This window comes from Ambystoma mexicanum, chromosome 2p (assembly GCF_040938575.1).
Source record: "Ambystoma mexicanum isolate Mex_15411 chromosome 2p, UKY_AmexF1_1, whole genome shotgun sequence".
NCBI classification, from domain to species: domain Eukaryota; kingdom Metazoa; phylum Chordata; class Amphibia; order Caudata; family Ambystomatidae; genus Ambystoma; species Ambystoma mexicanum.
The window spans coordinates 1,402,949,615-1,402,975,876 of record NC_090923.1 but is presented as its reverse complement, the minus strand read 5'-3'; the positions used below and the strand labels follow the sequence as shown (position 1 = coordinate 1,402,975,876).

General features: G+C 44.1%; 1 protein-coding gene across 30 annotated transcripts in view; it reads left to right on the top strand.

Annotated features, from left to right (window-relative positions):
* Positions 1–26,262, top strand: part of MAP4 (microtubule associated protein 4) — a 2,534,981-nt gene that overhangs the window by 933,951 nt on the left and 1,574,768 nt on the right. For all 30 annotated transcript variants that reach the window (XM_069645850.1, XM_069645857.1, XM_069645873.1 and 27 more), the window contains one exon: positions 18,587–18,730. In XM_069645850.1, the coding sequence (XP_069501951.1) occupies positions 18,587–18,730 (144 nt within the window). The remainder of the gene's footprint in view (positions 1–18,586; positions 18,731–26,262) is intronic.

The following is a 26,262-nucleotide window of genomic DNA, read 5'->3' as shown; positions in this document are numbered from 1 at the left end:
GAGGACGATGGGCTCGTCATAAACAGCATATGCCAGGGGGTTTTAATATGGGTGGCGCCAGGGGTTCCGCTCCTAGACGAGGTGGGTAGAACGGTGGTATTACGGGGGATGGTGGAACATAGGGAGATTTGCGTGATTAATATGTATGCGCCGAATCACACCTCTGCATACTTCAGGTCATTGTATTTCAGGATCTGCCCCTATGGGAATGGCACATTAATATGGGGAGGGGATTTCAACTGTACACTTAACCCGGCGTTAGATAGATCTAATGATAAATATACCCATCCAGCTCTGGCGACCAAGGCCTTGAACTCGCTATTGCGAGCAGTCCAGCTATCAGATTTGTGGAGGTTAATGCATCCCATAGAGAGACTATACTCCCACTACACTGCCCCCACGAATCTCCACATGAGGTTGTATTATGTGTTTGCCGGAGAGGAGACATTAGGGCAGTTCTCAAAGGCAGAATACAAGGCGAGAGTGCTGTCTGACCACGCACTTCTGGTGGTGACGTGACAGTTTCTTCGCCCCAGGACTAGGATCCCCACATGGAGGCGGAGGGTAGAGGCGCTCAAGGATGCAGGATTTCGGGAGAACCTGAGGGGGGGTTAAGGAATATTTTACTCACAACACAGGTAGTGTGGAGTCAGCAGGTACACAGTGGGAGGCATTCAAAGTTGTGGTGCGTGGGGCAGCAATGGCAAGATCGAAAGGGATGCAGGATGTGATGAAGAGAGACCAGAGTAAAGCAGAGGCTACATTGGAAGCCAAAGAGTTGTCAGAGGTCAGGTCCTGAGACAGTGCATGAGAGGTGGCCTACTTGCAGAAGGAATGCTTGGTACATTGGGACAGGCTGGGGAAGCTGAGCTATAGGAAATATGTGGAGCGTCAGCATAAGAAGGGAGTCAAGCCAGGGTGCCTCTTGGCCTGGCTGTACAAGAGCGAAACCAAGAGGGAAACAGTGCACTGAAGGGGAGCAGTGGGAAATTGTGCGAGACGCAGGAATGGGCGAATCATTGCTTCTACGAATATTATAAGAAACTATATATTTTTTTTTTTTTTTTTTTAAATTTGAATTATTTTTTTTTTATTTTTATTTGATTTAGTTGTTAGTACAACTTTACAAATTTCGATTTTTACAGATAAGACAAATAAAATCAAGATTTAGTTATAGCATATAAAAATAGCTATATAAAATTACAAAAGGTGCAACTTTAAGAAGATCTTTTTGCATAAGGAAATGCTATGTCAAGCAATTGTATAGCTGCAATGCTGATCGATATTTTTCTTGCACTGAAAATTTCAGACCATATTTCATCATAAAATCGACTAACATACTGCCATGACATTTCTTTCATCAGTTTAAATCGATGTGGAACAAAGGCATTGCATTGAATAATTATATGAGCAAGCGTTTCTGTTTGTGATTTATCATTACAAAAGCGGCAATGACTCTGCTTCTTTGTAACCACACCACGTCTTGCCAAGATTTCATTGACTGGCCATAGATTAAACCGCAGACGCATGATTTTCGTTCTTAAATTTACAGATGGACATTTAATGAGATATTCAGCCATGCTACCAAATTCCTTATGACCAAAAAGAGATCTATTAAAATCCTTTAGTCTTAGGCACTTTTCTTGAGTGGTTAGCCAATCAGTCTGGTTCATTTTGGTCTTGGCTCGATTCGGATTTGTGATCAAAAGATCAATTGATGTGTGCTTCAACAAGAGCATTCATAACATGTGTTCTCCACCTTTGTGGAAATGAATGGGTGGAGAATAAAAGGTAATTTGCTAGGATGGCAAGGCTATCTCGCTTATTTATTCCCATGAGACATTTTCTTAGAAGGATACACATTTTCCATGTAACTTGAGCATGAATGGACAACAAGCCAAGTTCAAATCTCAGTAACATGTTAGGAATGGACTTGGGCAGTCTAAGTACACGTTTCCAAAATTTCGCTTCAATACCATTCCAAAATTTAGAAGTTCGTGGGAGCAGAGATTCTAAACCATATATAAGAACAGGTATTACCTTTTGCTGGTAAAATTTCATGATCGGAATGCAGGTAAACTTACCAAATCTTGCATGAATTATTCTGGCTTGTGAGATTAATCCTGTTAGTTTGGTTTGGATTATTGTCTCAAATGCTTTTTCCGAGGTGAAATTATTGAAATATACTCCTAGATATTTATATTCGTTCACGATCTGTAATTTTTTATTACATATCGACCATGTATATCTGGTCCGTGAAGACGACTTTGGTTTCCCAAGAATAATGATTTGTGTCTTGTGATCATTCACTGTGAGATTATTTTTTGCCACATAAGAATCAAGGACATTTAATAAATGTTGGAGCCCACTGGGAGTTTGGGACATGAGGACTAAATCGTCAGCATAGGGAAGCCAAGAAACAGCTTGGTTTCCCAGCTTTGGGGGATCAGAGTGTGCTCCTGCAAGGTCATCCGCCAAATCAAGCAAAAATAGATTGAAAAGTGTCGAGGCGAGTATACATCCTTGCTTGAGCCCCCTCTCAGTTGGAATAGATTTAGATAACAGGCCCTCTAAATTAAGTTTCACCTGGATAGATGTATTTGAGTGTAGCAAACTCACAATTTTTAACAGTCTCCCTGGGCAACCATAATACGCCAATTTCCTCAAAAGACGCACTCGGTCAACAGAATCAAATGCCATGCGGAAGTCCACAAATGCAACATATAAGGGTTGCTTTCGCATGGCATGGGATTGTTTAATTGCATTAAGAATGGTCAAATTAATGGCTGTTCCGAGACCTGCTACAAAACCCGATTGAAACGGGTCCCTTCGCTTATACTGGAGAGACCATTTATTTAGATCACGCAATATGAGCCTGCAGAAGATTTTTCCTGGTACGTCCAATAAGGCAATGGGTCGATAACTCAAGGGACTTTGCCTATCTCCTTTTTTGTAGATAGGGACAATGATAGAATGTGTCCAGGAACTTGGAATTTTTTGAAGGTATATGATTAGTTGGAACAGTGAGTACAAAATTGGTGCCCACATATCAATATGTTTCTTTAAGACCGCGTTCGAGAGTCCATCGGGACCCGGGGCCCGTGACATGCTTGTTTTATTAATATAATAAAAGATGTCATCTTGCTCAAATTTTAAAGTAAAGGGTGACACTATTATGTCCGAGGGCTCACTTACAGTTGGAGCAATATATATGGATGAAAAATTATTGCACCAATCGTTTTCTGACACTCCATTTATATGAGATGATACTTGCGATGCATTGGTTACTGAGTTTAGAAATTGCCAAATTTGTGCTGTATTTTTATTCTTAATTTGGTCTAACATAGCTTCTCCTTCTTTTTGTTGCTTTGTTATTTTGTATTCTTTTATCCAATTTCTATATGCAGTTTTAATAGCTCTTAGTGTGTGAAACTTTAAAGATGGAGATAGTTTAAGAGCTTGTCGCTTTTGTGTTTTAAACAAAGCTTTCCTAGTGCGAATTGCAGTGTCATATGATTGAACGGACTTTAATTTGATGTTTTGTTTTGTAGCATATAGTTGCATAAGATCAAAAGGGACCAATCTATATGAATCTACTGACATTTGAGACATTTCTGCATAGGATCTTATATGGTCACGATAGCGTGTTAGGGACTCGTGAGACCATTTTAATCGGTTTAGAGAATTGTTAGTTTCATATTTGCCCATAAGCAATTGGCTTTCTACAATCGGTACTGGGGACAGCATGATCTTAAATGTTAATGGACGGTGGTCACTATATTGCGACGTCTTGATGGCAAAATCAGTAGTATGCGCGAATAGATTTCTGGAAACAAAAATGAAATCAATTGTTGCTGACTGTTTTTGGCTATGCCATGTCGGTAATGGAGGAGAATCCGCTGCACTTGTGCCATTCAGCATAATAAAATTCCAAGATTTCATGAGTTTGTTCCATAATCGTATACGCTCAAGATCTTTTGAGGTTTCTTTGTTAAGAAGGTGCAAGTTCAGATCGCCTGCAATAACAAAGTGTACAATTTCCCGCACAAGCACAACATTTTCCAGGACAGCTGTTATATCTTTCAAAAATGTGGCAGTTGTAATGCCCATTGGATTCCAATAAACATTGATACAAGCAATTTTAAGAGAACTAACCGAAATATAGGAGCATTGGATAAACGGGTTGCTAGAAGGCAATGCAGAAAGATGGATATTTGCTAGGGAATTTGCTGCAGTAAGCAGACCTGACATAGGTCTCCCTCCTGAAGCACACAAGGCTGGTTCAAGTAATATGTCATGATTGTTCCAAGTTGGTGGAGTAGACAGCCAGGTCTCTTGTAGAAAAACCAAATCATAATCACCCAGTATACTTTCAGGGTTATTAATAAGATGAGAGAAACCTTGTGTGTTCCAACTTAGCACCGACAAATCAACCTGCTCCTTATTTCGATCTAGTTATACTCTGGTAATGACATTTTGATTCTTATACATAGGAGTATTAGTTTCATTTCTATGCTTAGGGATGTATGGTTGGAATCTATGTGTGGATTTCAAGCAAGATTTAATAGGTCCTTCATCTTTGTTGTTGCGTGAGAGTGCAAATCCCAAATCAAATAATTCATCCCGGGCATCCCAAATGATGTTATGGATTATTAGAGATCGACACCATATAAGAACTGTTGTCAGATCCTCACTGCGAGGGAATTCGATCTGATAAATATCATTAGAGTCGATCTCTCGCAAGGATTTCACATCCGAGAAAAGTCTAAGAATATAAAACTATATGAGGAAACTTCGGAATGTCTGAGATTGATTAGGCACTGTCGGAGATTAATCTCCCAAGCTAGATGCAGAAGTAGCACTTACTTTTGAGGCCCCCATAACTGCTGAAGAACTGGAACATATTATACGGGAGCCACAGACTGGTAAAGTCCCGGGAGCAGATGGACTTGCCAGTGGATTTTACAAAGCGTATAGAATGGAGGTCATTGGCCCGTTGTTGGCAATGCTCAATGAAGCACTGAACATAGGCCGAATTCCAGGGTCGCTAAGGGAATCAATAATAATTCTCCTTTTGAAACCAAGCAAGCCGGCTACAGACTGTGGCTCATAGAGGCCCCTGTCACTGTTGAATCAAGACTGGAAGATTCTTACTGCTTTACTGGCTAACACACACAAACCAGCGATTTCCAACTTGATACACCCAGACCAGATGGGATACATCCCGCGTAGGCAAATCACTAGTAACCTGAGAAGACTGCACCACATAATGGATTACACTCAGAGTAGTAAAGCGTCCCTGGCAGTGGCCTCACTTGATGCGGTCAAGGCGTTTGACTTAGTGTGGTGGCCCTGGCTGATAGCAGTGTTTGGTATGGGCTCCACGTATATGTATCAAATGGGTGCGGTTATTATACAACGAGCCGATAGCGAGAGTTAAGACGAGCATGATTGTTTCAGAGCAGTGGCAGCTGGGTAAAGGCACGAAGCAGGGTTGCCCGTGTTTCCCAATGCTTTTTATCTTGGCGTTGGAGCCATTGGCGGTCTACCTCCGGGAAGAAAATACAGAGGTGGGTATCAACAAGCTTCTGTACCTAAAGCACCTAGAGGATAATCTGCAGTATATCCTAGACATACAAGAACGTTACACGGCCTTGTCTAGTATCACAATTAATGCGCAGAAGTCGAGCCTATTCCCGTTGGGGATGATATGTGGGTCAACCCGAGAGGGCACTGCCGGTGCTGCCGTTTAGATGGGAGATAGATACGTTCAGGTACCTATGGGTGGACATATGCCATGACCCCAAGATGCAGCACGTGCAGAATACACATAAAGCAGTGGACAAGATGGAGCATTCCATTACCTTTTGGGCCAGGTTGCCATTGTGGATGATGGGGAGGGCAGCCCTGTTAAAGATGGTGGTGCTACCGAGGCTACTGCACACTTTTGCTAATGCCCCGTATGATATTCAGAAATAGTTTTTTCTGGAGGTTGAACGGGAAATGTAGGAGCTTCCTGTGGCATGATTCGAGAAGTAGGGTGGCGTTGCAGAAGCTCCAGAACCCGTATGAGCAGGGAAGGATTCAAGTGCCTAATTTTGAAGTTTACTTTGTCACTAGCCAGCTACAATTTGTGACCAAATGGCTGTCGGATGAACAGACGCAGGAGTCACGGTTGTTGCAGGCGGCGGCGGCAGCCCCATACTTTCTTAAAGAGGTGGTATGGACAATGGTACCCTGCGAATCTTGTCCGCACTTACTATTGAAGGTAGGGAAGACGATGTGGCGACAGGCTTGCCGGCTGTTAGGGAAAGTGGAACCATGTTCTCCACAGTTTCCTCTGATCACGCTGTATGGAGAGGAAGAGCATATTAGATTGAATATTGGAATTATTGGGAACCCAAGGCGCTGGCAACGGTGGGAGATATGTTGGAAGAAGGGAAGCCCCTAGAATTTAGTGTGCTAGCAGCGAATACAGCGTTGCATCAGGGACAACATCTCACTTAGTCGTCTACTGACTAAAATTAGACGGGCATGGTCGACAGCAGAAGAAGGTTTGTAAGGGGATGAAAAGTTAGAAACGCTTTATATTTCAGAGGGAGGGCATGAGGTCTCGATAATATACAAGCTGCTAATGGGCAGGATGGGTTGTGGGATGGAGCGGACAGGACAAGAATGGTAGGCAGAACTGCAAGAACTTTTGTCTGATGAGATGTGGGACAGAGCAAAGCCTTACCACAAAAAGGTGTTTAGGAATGCCAGACTACAGCAGATCCAATTGTATGCGACACACGGGGCATAACTGACCCCCAGAAGGATAGCAAAATATTGCCACGTGACAGTACAAGTCTGCCCAAAATGCAGATTAGTTAACGCAAATTTGGTGCATATTTTCTTGGCCTGTGTGCAGATTAGGCAATTCTGGGACGTGATAGCACAGCGCGTATCACCTTGGATGTTGGGTGGCTTGGCCAGACCCAAGAAAATTGGGCATGTAAATAAACTTTTTTATTTTTTTATTAGCACTTTGGTTTACACAAAAAAAAGAAAACTTTTGGCTATTCAGATAAACATATATAAAAAAACAGTATCATCAACTAATAATTATGGTAAACTTAAAAAACATCACATATGTCTCTTCGAAAATTCTTCTTCCTTATCTAGGTGACCACATAACTCCACTATGAACTTTTTCTTTCTCAGCTCCAATGTTGTGTTCATATACTAATTTTCTCGATTTTTGCAAAAATGATCAACACAAATTTTCTTACAGCCAGATTGATTGAGATCTTTTCCCGTTCCAACAGACTTCTCCACCAAAGATCAATTTCTCTTGACCGATAGTCCTTCCAGATGTGGCCTAAATAAGTCTCTTTCCTGACTAAGACTGGGAAGTGTTTCAGTAGTTCAACCACCTTTGTGTCTTGACATAATCTGCAGTGCTTCGGTTCTTTTTGGTTCTGTTCCTATAGTTGTTGTCTCTGCATGGCCAGAGATTGAGACGAAATCTTAGATAAACAGATCTCAAGAACCAGTTTGGAAATAGCGACAAATACTTTGGTAATCTGTTCAACTTGTGGGGTCGGCACAGAAATCTTCATATCCTTGATATTTGTAAAGATCTTTGTTCGTTTCAATCCAGTCGAGGCTATACATTTTTTTTCTTAACCTGGTCTGGGTTCTTTAGTAACGATTCTTTGGGTTCCTTCAGGTTTTGTAAGATTGCCTGACATGTTTTAACACATTGCGATAATATCGGCTCAGAGTGATTGTCAATTGCTTTTTTCAGGACTGAGAATCGGCCCGTCGAGGTTGCTTAAAGGCATTTTCGGAAATAAGAAATTATCTTCCACTCTGCGATAGTTTTCAGTGAAGACAATGCTAGTTCTCTTCGTATTTGAATTGGGTAGGATTTAGGCAATCAAATGGTCGTTCTCCAGAATATACCTTCTAGTGTTGCCCATATTTTGGCATCCAGAAGAAGGGAGGTTTCTGCTCCATCCGTTAGAATTGCCACCACTTTAGCTCTATAAAAGGCCACCAATAGTTTCAAAGAGAATCTACAGAATCGAGTCATCAGGATCTTTGCTTGTCCCGTCAGATTTTTTTACTTTATTCCTCAGATCCGTGATTCTGGGTAGTTTGCTTTTGTCGTTATTGACACAGACCCTTAAGTATGTAAAGGCGGAAACTTCCATGTTTTTTTGTTGTTTAGTGACCATTGTTCTCTCCCTTTTTTTACCCCTCTTTGAATTACCAAATCTTAAAATTCTGGATTTTTCTGGGTTGATGATCATTTTATTAGTGTCCACATAATTCTGTAGTGTATCTCACACTTGCTATTTTTGCTGGAAAGATTCTCAGACCGAGAAAAGCGTCCTCCATATCTGAGGTAAAGAGATTATATAATTTGGGCGCCAATGGGCAGCCTTGCTTTAACCCAGTGTTCATAGGGATAGACGCAGACAGTAGGCCTGCTTTATTTAGCCTCACTCCGATTGAAGTATCTGCATGTAGGTCTTTTACATTATCGAGAATCACTTCCGGACAGTTCCACTTTTTAGTTTTTTCCAAAGGTCAGATCTTTTCACCATGTCAAAGGCCTTTGATAGGTCGATAAAGGCCTCAAAGAATTTCACCTCCTTGTTTCTTAGTGTTCTAGCTTTTAATATATTTAAGATTAATATATTGAAAGGGGTGCCTCGTCCATTTACGAAGCCTGATTGCCATTCATCTCTATGACCTGTTAATTCCACCCATTTAGCCAGAGCTCTTAACAGGATAGTGGCAAAGATTTCCCCCACCACATCCAGTAAGGCAATTGGCCTATAGTTTTCCGGGTTAGTTCTTAGCCCTTTTTTTAATATGGGGACCACTATACTCTTCTTCCACGAGGTTGGGACTCTTCCTGATTCTTGGATATATTTATAAAGTCGATGTAAAACGTTAGCCCATTCTACTGAGTCACTTTTGAGTCCCTCGTTAGTCAGTCCATCTGGGCCCGGGGCTCTCGAATTCTTCAATTTTGGGGTGATCTCTTCCAGTCTAGCAGGCCTTCGTCCAATCTCCTTGAAGTCGTTCTACTTAGAAGTGACTCCAGTGGAGCTTGCATTTGTTTGTAATACAATTTCCCATTGACTTTCCGGGATCGGTTTCGCTATTAGGGCGTATTGTGGTGTTTCCTTTTCATTTATCAAGGACCACGTATCCGCCGTGTTTCTCTTACAGATGGTAGATATAATTTTCTGAAACTCATGATTTAACATTGTTTTCTTGTCCATGATTATCCAATTATGGTATTTTTGTTTAATTTTCGGGATTTCTATTGCTTTGTAGGTCACATTAGATTCCTTTATTTGTTTTAATTTTTAGTTTGTTTCTTTTCTTCAAGACCACTGCCCTATCGTATTCATGGCAATTTGTCATTGTTGGTTTAGTACTGCCATGCTTAATAGTGGTGTGGAACATTTTAAGTAACGGGACATAGTCAATTGTCTGGAGGGTTGCATGTGATATGAGCTACAATCACCCCCTGCCTAAATTTAGTAGCGATTGTTTCCCGAATAAAAAGTTATCTCTGTCCTGCCCATCTACTAAACATAATGATCGAGGTTTCCATATCTTTTTTTCCTGACCAATATATCTTATAAATTGTGTTTTGGTTGATTTCAAACCCGTTCTTCCATTGGTCAGTTGCGGTTTCCATAAAGGTAATTAGGGCTTATGGTGTGTTCATATATTTGCGCACAGGTATTTGCCGTGTAGCTTTCCTTTGGGTTGCTTTCCCTAATTGCTGTTACTCTTGGCGTAACTGGCACTTCTTCCAGTGAGGTATGAGTCCCGGCAGGACAGCGTTTGTTCGTGCTCTCTACAGGATTTACAAGATCTAAGGACTGGTTATTCATGTTAATGTTTACTTCATCCTGTTCTTAGAACACGTCACTTATACTTTCATTGTTTTGTTGTTCTCTTTGATGTAAATTTAACTTATTTTGGAGAACTAACTCCATAGAAGGGGTTTCATTTGTCGTCTCCTGTTTATCCTTCTCATGTTGGCTTTCCGGTGATTTCTCCGGATGAGTAACACTGCCTATCAGCTTGATTGGATTGACGGTCATGAGTGAGTCCAGCCTTTTTTCTTCTTCTCTAACCTGTGAGGTAATTAAGTCCATGTGTTGCTCCGTATAATTTTCAGTGTTTACGTCAATCATAAACGGGCAGGTTATTTCAGTATGTTTTAACTCTTCATTCAGTACTGGTGGGTGTGTGGATGGGTCACTCTCTCCCCGGGGCAGGACTTCCTCTAACTTCTTGCCCACTGTGGCTTTTACTTCTAAAGAAGCAGCTGGAGTTATGGCTGCTGTTATCAGCGGGGGAGCCGAAAACCCCTCATTCAACCCCACCCGTGGTATTCCAATCATTTCCCCTGTCATTTTTAGACCTTCGAGTTTCAATATGGTTTCAGTGAATACCTCGCAGAGTTACCCTCGGTGAGCTCCTCGGGCACCACCACGATAATCTGCAGATATTAAGTCTGCCTCCTTGTAAAACCGATTAAGGCTCTCAAATTAAGTCAGGAATAAAACGGCAAAATACAGTAATTATACTTGGCGGGATCAAAGCGGACTCAGCCCCAACTGTCTCCCGTCCTGTTTGCCGAGGTGGGTGGTTTCTTCACCACCATATGTAGATATTCACTTCTCTTCCTTCCGCTAGTGTAGCGGAGTATGAACCGTCAAATTGCAGAGGTTTTTAGACTCAAATCGGGCTCAAACAGTTTAACCTGCCGCCAGATATATATGGTGATGTTCTTTGTGTTATTGTGTCACATTAAACAATTAAAGCCCAATAATCTGTTCAGCAGTTATCAGTGACCGCCAGGGTGGAAATATATGGAGATACTTGCGTCCTTTGTGCTCCTCGCAGGTTATGGGTTATGTCTCCGAGGATATATCCGCCCAGTCCGTCCAGCCAAACAGACAAACCAAAAGCAGCCCTTTACGTGGCAGGGCTTAACGCCGCAAGGGTTGCTGGGTCCCCAATTTATTCCCACTTCCTCCTTCTGTCATAGGGGGCGGGACCGGAGGGGCGTTAAAGACACTGCGTAGCACGGGGAGTAATGTCTTTTCGTTTTACCTTCTTCCAGCTCAAAACGGAATGAAATTATCCTGGCGCAACAGGTAGCAAGATGCAGACAAACAGAAAGCAGCGCTTTAAAGATCTTGCATATATACTAGCAAAGCGCAGGATAGCGATGGGCTGGAGAGCGCACAAGGGGCCTGTGCCAAGAGTGTGGTAGGCGGATCTCCAGAAATGGTTGAATGCAGAAACTATGGCCTGGCAGGAAGTAGCTAGTCACGACCTAGAACGGAGCAATATGGGGTTGGTGGCTTGGAGACAAATGATAATGGGGATCATGGGTGCTGGGTATGACGAGGGTGGTGAGGAGGTAGAAGATGAAGGGTAGGATAGTAAACGAGTGGGACTTAGTGTAATTAGTCTGTGGGGGGGGGTTGGAGGGAAAGGCAGACGTTATTGTTTTAGTGTGTAGTTGAACATGGATGTGCAAGTCTGTATGTTATGTTAAATGAAAAACAAAAGAAATGTCATGTGCATTTCACCAGATCCAAGGTAGCATCTGTGGCTTTCTAGACTCGTGCTTATCGAAGATTGTTAGGACGGCAACATGAGCTTTACCGCCTATCCTTTGCAAGTATTAATCCCTAGATGTTTACTCCAGATGGAATGCTTAATTTGGTCATGGGATGCCTGCATGTGTGCAACGCTGTCTGTTGGTGTTACAGTACTTGCACAGCAATCTGGTGGAGCCTAGTTGGAGTCTTGTTTCCGTTTCTTTCATTTACAGGAGCTGCAACGTTTAAACATCCACACTGTCGCAGAACGTGTATGGTGTGCAACGCTGTGTGTTGGAGTTTGGAGCTTGGACTGAATTTAACTAGAAGCCACGTCTGGGAGTGGACTCTAGAGTTTAGATGCTATTGGAGAGTGCTTATACAATCTTGCACCCTATCTTTGTTTCTTTCCCCCATGATGTATGATCTTCGCAGCTGGGATGCTGAGATGTTGGTGGCAGTGAATCTGTCTCTTCCGCCGTCGCCAGGAAACCGCAAACCTGGATCGGCTCCTTTACCAACACTGGAACCCACCATAAATACACCTTTTTTACAGGCCCTTGAAGACAAAAAGCAAAGGCTAAATCTAATTACATCCTTTTTCTCACCAGCCCACTGGGCAGAGCTCTTTCCTTGTAACACAGCAGAACTAACTCCATGACGGACCTGAGGACGGGGGTTGGGGGGGGGGGGGGTTGACCGTGGAGTAATGGTTAATGAATCGAAACGTGAACTGCTGACTTCCACGTTTCGATAGGCATCAACGGTCCTGCAGCAGACCAGTGTACCTCCCCAAATCAGTTTAAGTCCTCTTATTAATCTTTCTATGGACAATACTCCACCTGACTTGAGTCCATCCTCAAATGTACCCCCGCAAAGTGGTTACCACTTATCGGGGACAGACTTTTTTTCATCTTCTCCGGCTCCTTTCCCTGCAGCGCTTCCCCCGCATCGCCTTTCTGCAGCATTACGAAGAGTGGACGACGGTCTCAAGGATGAACGGGAGGGGCTGTTTGTAGAAAGAAATTGGGTCCTATGCATTCTGGTTTCTCTCTGTGAAGGTCTACAGAGAAAAACCAAAGCTAATACTACTCTACTGGAATCCATACTGTTCAAATTCGATCATGTAGAATTACATTTGGCTGCTAAGGAATTTATATTTGCCTGTAGACAAGCTCAACCGGAGACCATGGACCCAGACCTGGAGCGGAAGAAGAGGTTATTACCTTCCACTGGTGCTCCAAGGTTGCAGAACTCTGTGACGAATTTCCCTTCTAGCCAAAAGGAGCCTCTACCACCTACAATGAGTACTTGGTGTGAGGCGATGACCTCTGCGTCGACCTCTGCCTCTCCGAGTGGAATCTCAAAATTGACATTAAAGGCAGGCTTGGAGGGGTTGGTGGGACCGAGCCAGCAGGTCCATCAAGCAACTTCTGGCCTTAAGCCCTTCAAGCTCCAAGCACATCAAAAACTGCAATCAGCTTTGATGGGCCCTACAATTAATCTTGAGGACTCTCTCCCGGTGGGTACAACTTTGTCAGAGCCTATCCACATAGAGGGGGATGACTCAGTGGAGGAAATCTTGAGCATGGTTACAATGGAAGGGGCAGGCCCCACCGCGAAGAAAACGGGGTGTCCAGCTAAGGAAAACTAAAAATATCACTCAAACATAAAAAGGTGGCACAGAAAGGTCTACAATCCCTTTTTTTCTCAGCCGACAGTAAACGCGGCTTGGACTACTTCAGCGGCACTGTCTGCGCCGCTTCCAGACTAGGGATCAAAGATTAACAATCTAGCAAAAAAAAGCTGCTAGCTCAGTTTGGATATTAACGGCTGCTGTGAATGTGGCATCAACTTCATTGCAAAATGCAGGCCCCGCTCAACCTTTGTCTAAGGTATCTGGTCGTGCTGCAGGGGGAAATAGGCACTTAACACATGCCTTTGAAACCCCATAGCGGGCAGGGGGATGCCATTTCTGATGAATGATCCTTGATTTTGAGCAATGGATCTCTTGCTTCTTCTACTACACTTGGCCCACTTGATTTACATAATTCGTCATCTACCTTACAAAGCTACCATCTGCTCACCCCTTGTTAGTGTCTACTGTACCCGGTCCTGCTTTGGGGGTGACAGGTACTCAACTCTTGCCGCAGGAACCCCTTTCCGGCAGTCAATTCTACTTTGGATGAACAATCTTCGTCTTTGAGCAATGGAACTACACTAGGTACACATATCATCCTCTGATTTACAACAGTTATATTATTTCAAAGTAGTTCCTTGGCCTTGAGTGGAGATCAGCCCTTGCTGATCTTTCAAAATTAACAATGCTTACAGCCTGGCTTGCAGGACCGGTTTCCACAAGGCCCTACAGACCTGGTTTCGACACATGCTCAGTTACCATGAAAGACCCAGGGAAATCGTCAGCTCACTGATTCTTTTACCATCCTAATTGAAAGTGTGATACTGTAGACTTGTTTGGTAACTTTGAATCAGACACATATCCTGGTGCTATTACAAGAAATACCAGCCCAGGCTAGCGTTAACTCTAAAGATTTAGCAAGGATTCATTTTCCAGACCAACATAAAACGGATTCGGCTGTGATTTACTTCAAATCGAATGAACGAGATAATGTGAGACAGCAAGGTTTTGATCTGATGACCTTTTTCTGTGCAGAATTCGCAGGAAATCATCCCGAACACAGAAAGAGGGCAAAGTTAAGAGGTAACCAAGCTATTCAGTGTGGGGACCTTGATCCACTGGATGAGCAGGTTCTGCAACTGACTACGAACATTCTGGCATCTGAGGAGAGTCTGGATTGGTCCTGGCTTCCGGGGGCCTCAGTATTTGATTGTCGGGCAGCAGGACAAGGGGATTAGCGCCTTGAGTCAAAGCTGCCTTACAACTCTATAGGCAATATGCACTTATTCAGTCATGTACAATTGTCACAAATATTTAGAAGTTTCCTCATCACTCTACAGGAATCTTGGTTAAGATTACCCCCTTCTTTTGATGGCTATATTGTTATTTCAGGCAGTGCGTAAAGGAGAGAGTGGGCGACCATATTGTGGTTTGCTTACCCTTGTGAAATCGTGTCCCTACATCAGGGTGGTTGTCAAATTTGACGTTTCGTTTTGTATTATGGCCACACACATAGCGGTGCACTTAGTGGAAAACTTGAACATCTTGGTTGTAAATCTGTATTGGCATCAAGGCATTTGTCCATTGAGGAAGGAACTAGCGCTTATATCGACATGTAGCTAATTGGTATCACTCTGTGCCCAGGGGGGGGAGTCACATACTCCTGGCATGGGATTTGAACTCTGCATGTATTTTTGGCTGTGATTTGAACCACGCTGGAGGTGGAGTGGCCAAACTTAATTTAAAACTGAAAAATTGGAGATTGTAGGATGAGGGTCTCTATGATGTACTGTCTGATGTATTGCTAATGGCCCTAAATGGGACGGTTCTGGAAGACATACCTCCCAATCCCACATGGTCAAATGAATTAGGCACATTGATCATTGACTTTGTATACATTGGGTCTTGGCTATTTGCAAATTGTTGTCGATTTAATGTCATCGCCTCCGATTTAAGTGATCATGCGATGTTGACTGCCTGCTTTGAGATCCGGGCAAGGGGGAGGCGATGACTCCAAAAAGTCTGGGATGATTGGAAATCGACTTGAATAGCAAATTAATTCTATTTCTTGGTCACAGAGACTGTCACTCAGAGTGAATGAGGCTACTGTGAATATGCTATTTCAAAAAAACAGTGACAGGGCGACTTGCTACCTTGTTTATCGATAATTTTGAATGTTTTGTGGAGGAGGTAATGACTCATCCTTAACCTCCTTTGAGAAACAGGTTAATTTGCGATGTGCTTGTAAATCGTATACAAATTGGTTGCGTGCATCACAAGTTCAAAGATGCCAGTTGGACGCAGAGTCAATGTTAACTGCTCTTACTAATAATTATTCAAAAGCTTTTTGGGACCTAATTAATGACAGACAGATCGCACCCAGCTAGGCTAGTCAATGCTTTAGTCAAAGAAGACTGGATTCGCTATTTTGTAATTCTTTATGCTCTTCCCCTCGCGATCCTCTGAAGGTGATCTTACAGTCTGTTTACCAACTCCAGGGCCCCCTTATATAGACGTAAACCCGGAGAACATAATGAAAGTAATCAATGGCTTTGGTTCATTGTGGGCTCCTGGTCCTAATAGGCTGTTGGATCTTCTTTTTTTAAGTCCAACCCAATTGTTTGGGCAGAGGTCCTATCCATCTTATTTAATGATATAGTATGCTTGGAACAGTTCCCTCTTCATGGGGTCTGGCCCATACAATTCCTATTTATAAGAAGGGCGTTGGAACACATTCCTGTAACTATAGGCCCATAGCAATCATGGATGCCGACTTGAAAGTGTTTGCTTGCATCCTCCTTCAGCAGCTTGAATCTTGGGCTGTGGGTCAAGGACTCATTTCCAGGTGGCAAACTGGCTTTAGGAAGAATATGGGCACAACCTTGAATGGAGCTCTTCTCAAGTGTATTCAGTGTTTAGCATGGGAGAAGGGCTGTAGTCTAGTCTACTTTGCTCAGTGGATCTAACAGCAGCTTTTGATGCTGTGGATTGCGCACTACTATGGTGTAAATTACAGAGATGGCGCATTCCCCCTGGACTCTTGAGGCTGATGGTAGGCCTTCATGAACATTCGTCTGTTCAAGTCTGCCCAAACCAACAGGGCTTGTCTCGTAAAATTGTCACAAAAAGAGTGAGGCAGGGGTGTGTACTGGCCCCCTGCCTCTCCAATTGATATATGGCTGATGTAGCCGACTATTTACAATCAAAGGCCTTGGCTACTCCCAAAATTCAACATCTCAGCCTCCTGTGGTAAGCTTATGCTGAGGATTTTTTAATGTTCGACAATACGCCAATTGGGTTGCAGCATTTGCTTGATGGTTTCTCCAACTCTGTGAAGGACTATCAATCCTGCTATGTCAAAGGTTATGCAATTGTCTCATTCTAGGAAGAGGGCTTCTTTTAAGTGGCATATACAGAAGGAGCGTGTGGAAAGGACTGACGCTCTCCTATATCTGGGCTACCTTATCAATTCTCAAAACGCTTTAACTACTTGTTCTTGGCTGCATGCAAAGGCCACTAAATTAGCAAATCAATTAAGCAGAGTCGACTCGAGATATGGTAAATTCTCTTACCAGCAGTCCGATTCTATGAATTGAAAATTGTTCATAACATCCTTGATGGCATCCAAAGTCTGACTTGACCATGATGGATTACCTGTCTTTTTTGGATGCCTTGATCTGGATGAGAGTTCTTAGTTTCCCTACTTCAATACCACACTCAGTATTGCCTTATGCTTAATGTCCCAAAAGGCCAGAATGTACTGGAGACATTTGGCAATGTACAGGAAGATCTTATTCCCCTCAGATAATTCGCTTTATTGCGACTTTAAGGTGATATCTCAGGAAGGGAGCTTGCGGGTACCAAGTGACCTCAAGGAGTTCTCTGTGGAACTCTTAACTCAGATTGTTTGTGGTCTTACAGACTAAATTGGTAATCCATGTAAGGTAAAGCATGTGCTGTATGACTCAGATTGGGTGCTTATTGTGAAGGAATTCCATCATCAATGTCTTATATAATGGGCGATCCCAAAAAGCGAGGCATTATAGCTCCTTTTCTTTCAATCTATCCTGATAAGGCTACGCGGAATCTCATTGAGATTTGTTTGAATATTCTTTATACAGAGGAGGTCTTAGTCAGATATGGAATTGTTAATGAGAAGCTCTACTATTGTAGATTTTGTCGAGACAAAGAGAAACGCTTCACTATTTGTTGTTGCATTGCAACTCTTTACAGGCTCAGAGACAAAGGGTTTTTAGAAGATATATTAGCAGTTTGACTAACCTGGGGTCAGTTAAGATGTGAACTTATTGTTCGTCATGCTCTACTAATTCTATTGCAATTTCTGTAGTAACTTTATTTTTAGGTCATTGAATATAGATGTTGAATTTAGATGTCGAATTTAGTTGAGCACTGGTTTTATTCAGTGGTGATGTGTAGCATCTTTTTTTTTGTACATGCTTTAATTTTGAACATTCTGATGATTTTCTCTTTTTGTTTTCCTTTCTTTTACTGTGTTTTTAACTAGAAGTATTTTCAATTTTGTTTTGACATTATGGATTTAACCATGCAATTTTTCCTTTTTTTATTTCTCCTTTTTTGTGCTTTCACATATTCTGCCTTAGTGTGTTAAAGGTTAAAACGGTGTTCTGCTTTTTAACCAAAAAAACAAAACAAAATTGTCCTACAAATCTGGGAACTTGGTAGTTGTGCTGTGGCTCTATGTGGGTAGCAAGGAATGCATGGTTACTGATTGAATACTTAATTCAATAGCAAATACATTTTCTATGGAAAAGAGCAGTTTATTAGTTCTTTCAGCTGAAGGAACAGGTACATAAAAGCATAAAGAGAGAGAGCTAAAGACTATGCAATCCACCACAATGATATTTCATATTTTACCTTTTCACTGGCTAACATGTGTATCGAGTCTGGGGTCAAATCTGCTGACTTTCAAGCAGTTTTGAACTGACAATTCAACATATTGGGTAAACTGTAAAAATGTTTTGCAGTGTCTGAGAGATTAATTTGGCCTCAGATATTAATGTGACCCTTAACCCGGCTGCGACTGAACTGTAAACCCTGATTCAGTGTGCTCCACTTGCCTTTCATGGTGCTGAACTTGTTATTTCAGTACTCTGGGGCAGGGGAACATCTCAAGTGCATTGTTTGGTCCTTTCAATTTAACCTATTTCCCCTTCTGATGTGACTTTGATATGTGTTTGTAATAATAGCAGCTAAGGCTGGGGAAGGTGTGAATGAGGATGTGATAATTATTTCACAGTAAAAGTAAACTCATGGTGATTCTCTCGGTTTGAAGATACTCCAGGGGAAGCGTTGAGCAAGCATTCTCCTTGGAAAGCTCCCTCGTTCCCAGTGGAGATGATGACCGACGACCACACAGGAAGTCACTGGCAGCCGACCATTCAGGAGCAGCATGTGCTGGGCACGCATCACTTATCAGGTACGATTTTAGGATTTATGCAAGTGTTTGACAAAGTGCAGGTAGAAGAGCAAGACTAGAGAACTGAAGTGGTCTGTCACAAAAGATCTATAAGGAAATAAACACTCACTGTCCGATAGTTGCTACTCTCTATTTGTTTGGCTATCCACTGTCAAAATGTTAAATCACAGAAGTATAAGCATTGACATGCTTGCATATTCCATGGTCTCTTCCAGTATGTTAAATAAGAAACAAAGCATAAAAGTGCAAATTGGTCGCTGTAATAGTATTTTTTTGTGTTCCAGTTTAATATATAGGTTTTACTTGGATTACATTAGGCTCCTTTTGGGATCTTCATAAAATGCTTGGAATAATTCCATGCTCTTAAATGCTTTCCATATGTTTAGATACTTTCAATTGGATTTAAAACCAATAGCAATTTAAACATACAAGGAGGAAAAATCTAATATCTGCAAAACCTGTCGCCTCAAATGGCAGCGGATAGTCTGCTCAAGAAATTTGCACGAGGGAATATATTACATTGTTTCCCTCCACCATGTCAGAACAGGAACTTGGGACTGTAGTCCTTGCATAGCTTATTTCCAACCAACTGGTGACATGCTGTTTTGGCTTTTGGTGTTATTGCACCTCCCCTTGTATTTACATTTCGAGGGGATTGGGTCCTCAGATTTATTCCAGATCTATGACGCTAATCACCACAGCTGTGCTGCTTCGGAAAATCTTTGGCTCCTGCGTCGATGACGTCGATACGCCGCCCTCGAGGACCTCCTCCGACAGCCGACGTCACTGGATGTTATAAGTAGGACGCACGATGCCCGTAGCCTCAGTTCCGTTTTTTCCGCAAACGTGTTCGCTTCGGGAATCTCGGCGCGCCTTGACTCTTTGGAGTTTGTTGTTTCTCGGTTCTTCGAACCTGTTTGGTGTTCTTCGCCCAGTTCTTAATAAGTAAGGGCCCGTGACCAATCCCCAAGTTCCAATTCGAGTAGAGGTGAACGGGATGTAGGATATTAATCCCCCACTGGAATCGGTGCAAGTACTGAACATGTGTTCATGGTGTAGCTCGAAACCGTTCGTCGTGGTGTCACCACTGTAAAACGCAGCGTATGAATCGCACACTTGATGTCTCATTCACAAAGTTCTTTAGCTGTCTATCGATACGTTTGCCACAGAGCGGAACCGCGTTAGTTCGTACCACTCCAACTCCTCTGCATTGACCTGGAGGAATTTGGAACTTGGGGATTGGTCACGGGCCCTTACTTATTAAGATCTGGGTTGTTGTGTTCAGTGTAAATGTATGAATGAGATTTGTATGTGGCTATGAATGTGGATATGAAATGTTTTTTATGAATTTTTTTATTGAGAAAATGTTATTTCATATGAGAAATGTATCTAATAAAATATGAATTTGTACTATGGAGTGTCATTCCATCCTACTGATCCAATCTTTGGATATCTGTTTCATATGGCTCTACAGAGGAGGGTGGCTGCGGCTTGGACTGCTCTGGAGAGTTTCCCCGGCAGTGGGCAAGTCTTTGCTGCGAAAATACCGCCCAGCCAGTAGCGACCCCTGCTACTTGTCCAAGCACCCTACTCTGGAGAGTTTGGTGGTGCAGGCGGCTACGGCCCCGGGTAAGCAGGCGTCATACCCTACCATCCCTCCTGATGGGGATAACAAGCGTTTTGACGGCTGGGCGGAGAAAGTGTTTTCTGAAGGGGGTATGGCGCTTCAGGCGGCCTACTCCATATGTGCCTTGTCACGTTTCACGCACACTCTGTGGAACTGTTTCCTTGGCGGCTGAACATATTCCCGAAGGGGACGAACGGGATGGTTTCCTTGCCATGGTTCAGGATGGCAAGGATGCCATGTGTGATTCCGTTCAGTCTGGTTTGGACATGGCAGATTGCGTCAGCCGGTCCATGGCGGCGAGCACCGTGATACGCAGGTTTGCGTGGTTGCGGAAGTCGGGGTTTGCTCCTGATGTGCAGGCCCGGCACCTTAACATGCCCTTTGACGGGGAACATCGTTTTGGCAGCAAGGCTGACGAGAGCCTTGAGAGGTTGCAGACCTCAAAGGCTGCAGCGAAGACGTTGGGTGCTGCAGTTCGACAACCTCTGCCTTTTTGTCCTAGGGGACAGCAATGGAGGGGAGGTTCCTTTCGTTATTACTCATCCCTTGGTAAAGCGAGAGGAGCTTCCAGTCAAAGGGGCCACCGTAGGAGTGCCAGAGGTGGAAAACAAGGTACTCTAGGTGCCAAGGCCGCTCGGGCTGTTGCCTCTTTGCCATCAGGCAACGCCGCAGCCGCTTCAGCTCAGTCTTGAGGCCATGTCCCATGGTTCACCGGTTGGGGGAAGGCTGGCGCAGCATCTTGCAGAATGGCGCGCCATTACTTCAGATGTGTGGGTTCTGGAGATCATAACCCACGGCTACTGTCTTCCTTTCGGGCAGAAGCCTCACGACAATCCACCAGGGAATATCTTTGAAGAGTCCGGATCCGCTCCTAGCGCAGGAAATTCAATCCCTGCTGGAGAAAGGCACCATAGAACTGGTGCCTGTAGCGGAGAGGAACAAGGGATGGTATTCCCCTTATTTTTTGATTTCCAAGAAAGACGGGGGATTGAGACCCATCATGGACTTGCGCGGTTTGAACAAACTCATCAGGAAGGACAAGTTCAAGATGGTTACACTCTCTCTCAAGTCCTCCAGGCCCTTCAACTTCAGGACTGGTTGGTGTCTCTCGACCTCAAGGACGCTTATTTTCATGTGCCGATCCATCCAAAGCACAAGAAGTACCTGAGGTTCGCGGTTGGCGACTCGCATTTTCAGTTTCGGGTCTTGCCGTTCAGATTGACCTCCGCCCCGAGGGTCTTCATCAAGCTCATGGTAGTGGTGGCAGCGCACCTCAGGAAAGTGGGGATTCACGTCTACCCCTACCTGGACGATTGGTTGATCAGGGCGCGCTCTCCCAAGCAAGTCCTGGATCATCTGTCGGTCATCTGCCACTCCCTCCACAAGCTGGGCTTCTCCCTCAACTTAAAGAAGTCCCATTTGATACCAACTCAGAGGCTCCAGTACATCGGAGCAGTGCTCGACACGTCCCTGGGGCAGTGTTTTCCTCACCAGGTGAGGGCTCATCACATTCAGCAGATAGTGCACAAGTTTCAACTTGCCCAGAGTCTTGCAGCGTTCGATTTCTTGAGACTGCTCGGCCTCATGGCATCCTACATTCTTCTGGTGCCAGAGGCCAGGTTGCGGATGAGATCTTTGCAATGGGCACTCAAGCTCCAGTGGTCTCAGTCCTCCGGCAGGATGTCGGACCCTGTTCAGGTGCCGTCCTCGGTTGCCCAGGACATTCTGTGGTGGGCCGACGAAGGCAATCTGATGAGGGGGGCTCCATTTTGGCTGCGTCATGAGGTGATGATCATGACGGACGCATCCCTCACAGGATGGGGAGCTCATGCCACCGAGTTGGCAGTCAGCGGTCGTTGGTCTCCGTCGGAGTCCAGACTCCATATCAATCTGTTGGATCTGAGGGCCGTCAGGCTAGCCCTGAAGGCTTTTCTGCCGACTGTGCGAGGAAAGAATGTCCTGATCCTGACGGACAACACAGTGGCCATGCACTACCTCAACAAAAAGGGGGGGGCAAGGTCACTTCCTCTGTGCAGGGAGGCGATGCATCTCTGGTTCTGGGCAATCCAGCAGGAAGTTTCGATCTCGGCAGTTCATCTGGCAGGAGACGAAAACGAGACGGCGGACGCTCTGAGCAGGCAGAGCGCGATCTCTCACGAGTGGGATTTGGCTGAGGAGATTCTCCTGGAGATCTTTGCCCTTTGGGGGACCCCTCAAGTGGATCTTTTCGCCTCCAGTGTCAACCGGAAGTGCAAGAGGTTCTGCTCGCGGGAATTTCCTCCAAACGGAGCCTTGGGAGACGCGTTTGTGATGGAGTGGTCATTCCCACGGCTGTACGCGTTTCCTCCAGTCCCCGTCATCCCGCAAGTACTGCGTAGGTTACGGAGGTTTGGTTCCCAGATGATCCTCATTGCTCCGGCGTGGGCCCGGACGTGGTACCCGGACCTTCTGGACTTGTCCATCTGCCCTCCACGTCGTCTTCCCTACCGAGACGATCTGCTCTCATGGGAGGGGGGTCAGGTTCTCCGTCCGGAGGTCAGATCCCTCAACCTTCACGCTTGGTTTCTGTAAGGTTGAGGTATAAGGATTGGGACCTCCCTGATGACGCGATGAGGTGTTGCTTTCGGCCAGACGGCCCGGAACTAAGTCCCTGTACCGTTGTCGTAAGTTCTGCGACTGGTGCAGAGTTAAGAATATGGATCCTTTGCATGTGACATTCCCATGGTTCTGTCTTTTTTGCTTTCTTTGGCCCAGAGGGGCCTTCAAGTGGGTACCGTTAAAGGTTACCTGGCGGCGCTGTCCATATTTAAGCGCTCGTCTGAAGAGTGTTCCAATTTTAAAATTCCTTTAATTTCTCAGTTTCTGAAAGGGCTCACTAATGTGTTCCCTCTGTCACCTTTCCAGGTGCCCGGTTGGGATTTGAACTTTGTTCTCAAGTTTCTGATGGGTGCTCCGTTTGAGCCTTTGCATTCATGCCCTTTGAGACTGTTAACTCTTAAAACTGTATTTTTAGTTGTGGTCACTTCCCGCTCGCAGAGTGAGTGAGTTACAGGCACTTTCAGTTAAGCCACCCTTCACTGTGTTTCATAAGGACAGGGTTGTCCTTCGAGTTCGTCCTTCGAGTTCGTCCTTCTTTTCTTCCGAAGGTGGTGTCGGAATTTCATTTAGGCCAGAAGGTTCTTCCGGCATTTAATCCTCTTCCACATCCTGGTAAGGAAGAGGAGAGGCTCCATAGGCTTGATTCTAGGAGAGAGTTAAGCTTTTATATTTCACGCATGTCCTGGGTCAGAGTGGACGATCAGCTCTTCATTGGTTACGCTGGAAAGCGTTTGGGACAAGCTGGGACGAAACCGACTTTGTCTCACTGGATTATTTTGGCTATCTCTGAGTGTTACCGCTTGGCGGGTAAGGACCCACCGGTCGGCTTACGGGCCCATTCTACCAGGGGTATGGCTGCCTCTACTGCCCTGCAGAGGAGTGTTCCTATTCGTAACATCTGTGATGCAGCCACCTGGGCTTCAGTACATACTTTTGTACGTCACTACTCCCTCGATTCCATCTGGGGGCAGTATCTGGCCTTTGGCAAGGCGGTCCTTTACGCCGCAATTTGATTGGGCATTCTAAATTTCTGTTTTCTAAATTCTTTTCCCACCTCCTTGCATTGGTACTGCTTTGGGAGTCTGTCATAGATATTGAATACGTTGAAGGACACAATCCCCTCGAAGAACAAATTACTCTTACCTGGTAACGTTCTTTCGATGGGATGGTCTGACGACGTATTCCATATCGCTCTCTCCCTACCTTCCCCGCTACAGAATTTCTTATGCGATTGCAGCTTGCGTTTCCGCAATGCTTTGTATGTCAGACTGGCAGAAGACTGGTGGCACACGTTCTGGGAAAATACTACAACTGAGGCTACGGGCGTCGTTTGGCCTACTTATAACATCCAGTGATGTCGGCTGTCAGAGGAGGTCCTCGAGGGCGGCGTATCGACGTCATCGATGCAGGAGCTTGTTCTTTGGAAATACTCTTTTGTGAGAACATGCTTTGAGGCTGCAGTGGACAAGATCATAGTGTGTATGAAGGCTGAGAAAGTGACAATGTGCTCTGTTCACCTGGAGCAAAAAAGCCCTTATGTTAACCAATGTACCGAGGATGGTTTGCTTGGAGACCTAGTGTGTTTATGCTCTAAACGGGCAGCAACAGTCTCTTAAACCTTTGCCTCAGTAGTAAGGCATGTCCCCTAGTACCGTATGGAGATACTCGGCAGCAATCACTCTGTGCAAAATAGGTTTCCTATCTTTAAAGAATTATTTCAAAAGAGCCCCCCTGTATGGAAAGAAATCTATGCCTAATTTATTTATCTAGAAGAACTAAAAGGTTTCTGGGGGGAGGCACTACCCTTGACCCAAGAATATTTCATAAATGTATTCATAGAGCACTTTGATTCTAATGGTGTATTTGCGGATCAGTACTCCAGCCCGGTAAAAAAGGAATCAATATGGATAACTTAAATTTGAGGAAGTCTTCTGCATCATCTATCTGAAGAGCAACGGGAGTATTTGGTGCGTTTACCATTATCAGACCAAACCTCTGCCATTTGGATTGACATTTGCAGCACGTTTTTTCTTGGTGGTTAGTAGTGAAACTGTGTAATTTCTTCACTAGTGTTTCCTCATTTACCTATGCCAGAACTACACAATTCTGAAAAACCTGTATGCTAGATATTCCAGTCACCTGCCAATGTCCTCCACTATGTAGCATTCTACAAAAATTGTGGGTTTTAGACTTCTTTACCAAGCATGAAAGTGTGTATGCAGGCCACACAATCAACACCTCATTCATGCATTTTTATCCTTCTGATGACAGATGTTTTATCCTTTACACGTCACCATGGGCATGTACTTTGTAGATGGTGAAGCTTTACCAAACAGTGAGCGTCTGATGCAGGGATGTCTGTTCACCAAAATGTCTTGGGTAGCAGAAGTGACATCACAGAGTGGGCATTTGACCCCCACTCTCAAGTGACATCACGGGAAGTGATGGTACATGACCTTTTACCGCTTGACAAATCAGGAAGTGGCATCGCATAGCATTGTTCCTCAGTACACGAAGAAAAATATGGTTACCATATCACTGTAATATATACATTTCATACAAGAATGGATCACCATATGTAGCATTAATATCAGTGTGTATAAGCCCCTATCACCGAATTACTATGAATGTAAGCAGACGTCCAACACAACAACCTGGACTATTGTACATGACCCGGGTTAAACTGTAAACAGATACAGCATCTCAAAGAGGCATAAACATCCAGTGCCCAGCAAGTGTCTTGCCACAGACTGGAAACATCATCTGACCAATACAAGTCCAACCAGAAGACACTCCGAGGTTGTACCACTTCATTCCTTTTCATTTGTACAATACTCAGAGGGATTTCCTCGTCAATAGTGCACTTTGAACCATTGGTCAGCACCCCACTTTTGCCAGTCACCCATAGCCTGATTATCCCCCAACCTTTTTCACCACAGGCACCCCACCACACACAGTGAGTAGCTAAGGGCCCTCTCTGAACAGCTTTAAATGTCTGGCACCCACTCATGCCCTCCAACACCTTGCACCTGCAATGCTTTGCTCCATAAATTTCTTGTTTATACAGTACCACCCTCCAGCAACTTAGTCTCCAGTACTCTCCTTCAACACCTCAACAGTGTGAGTCTCAATTACCCTCCTTAAACATCTTATATCTGCATTCAATGCATTTTAACTGTTACAACACATTACGTCTCAAACACTCTCTTAAGTCCCCAGTACCAGCCTCCAAAACATTGAGCTTCAAGGACACACCTCAAACTCAGAGCTTTGCCAGTGGTTATGAATGATTTGAATCCTTCCAGCC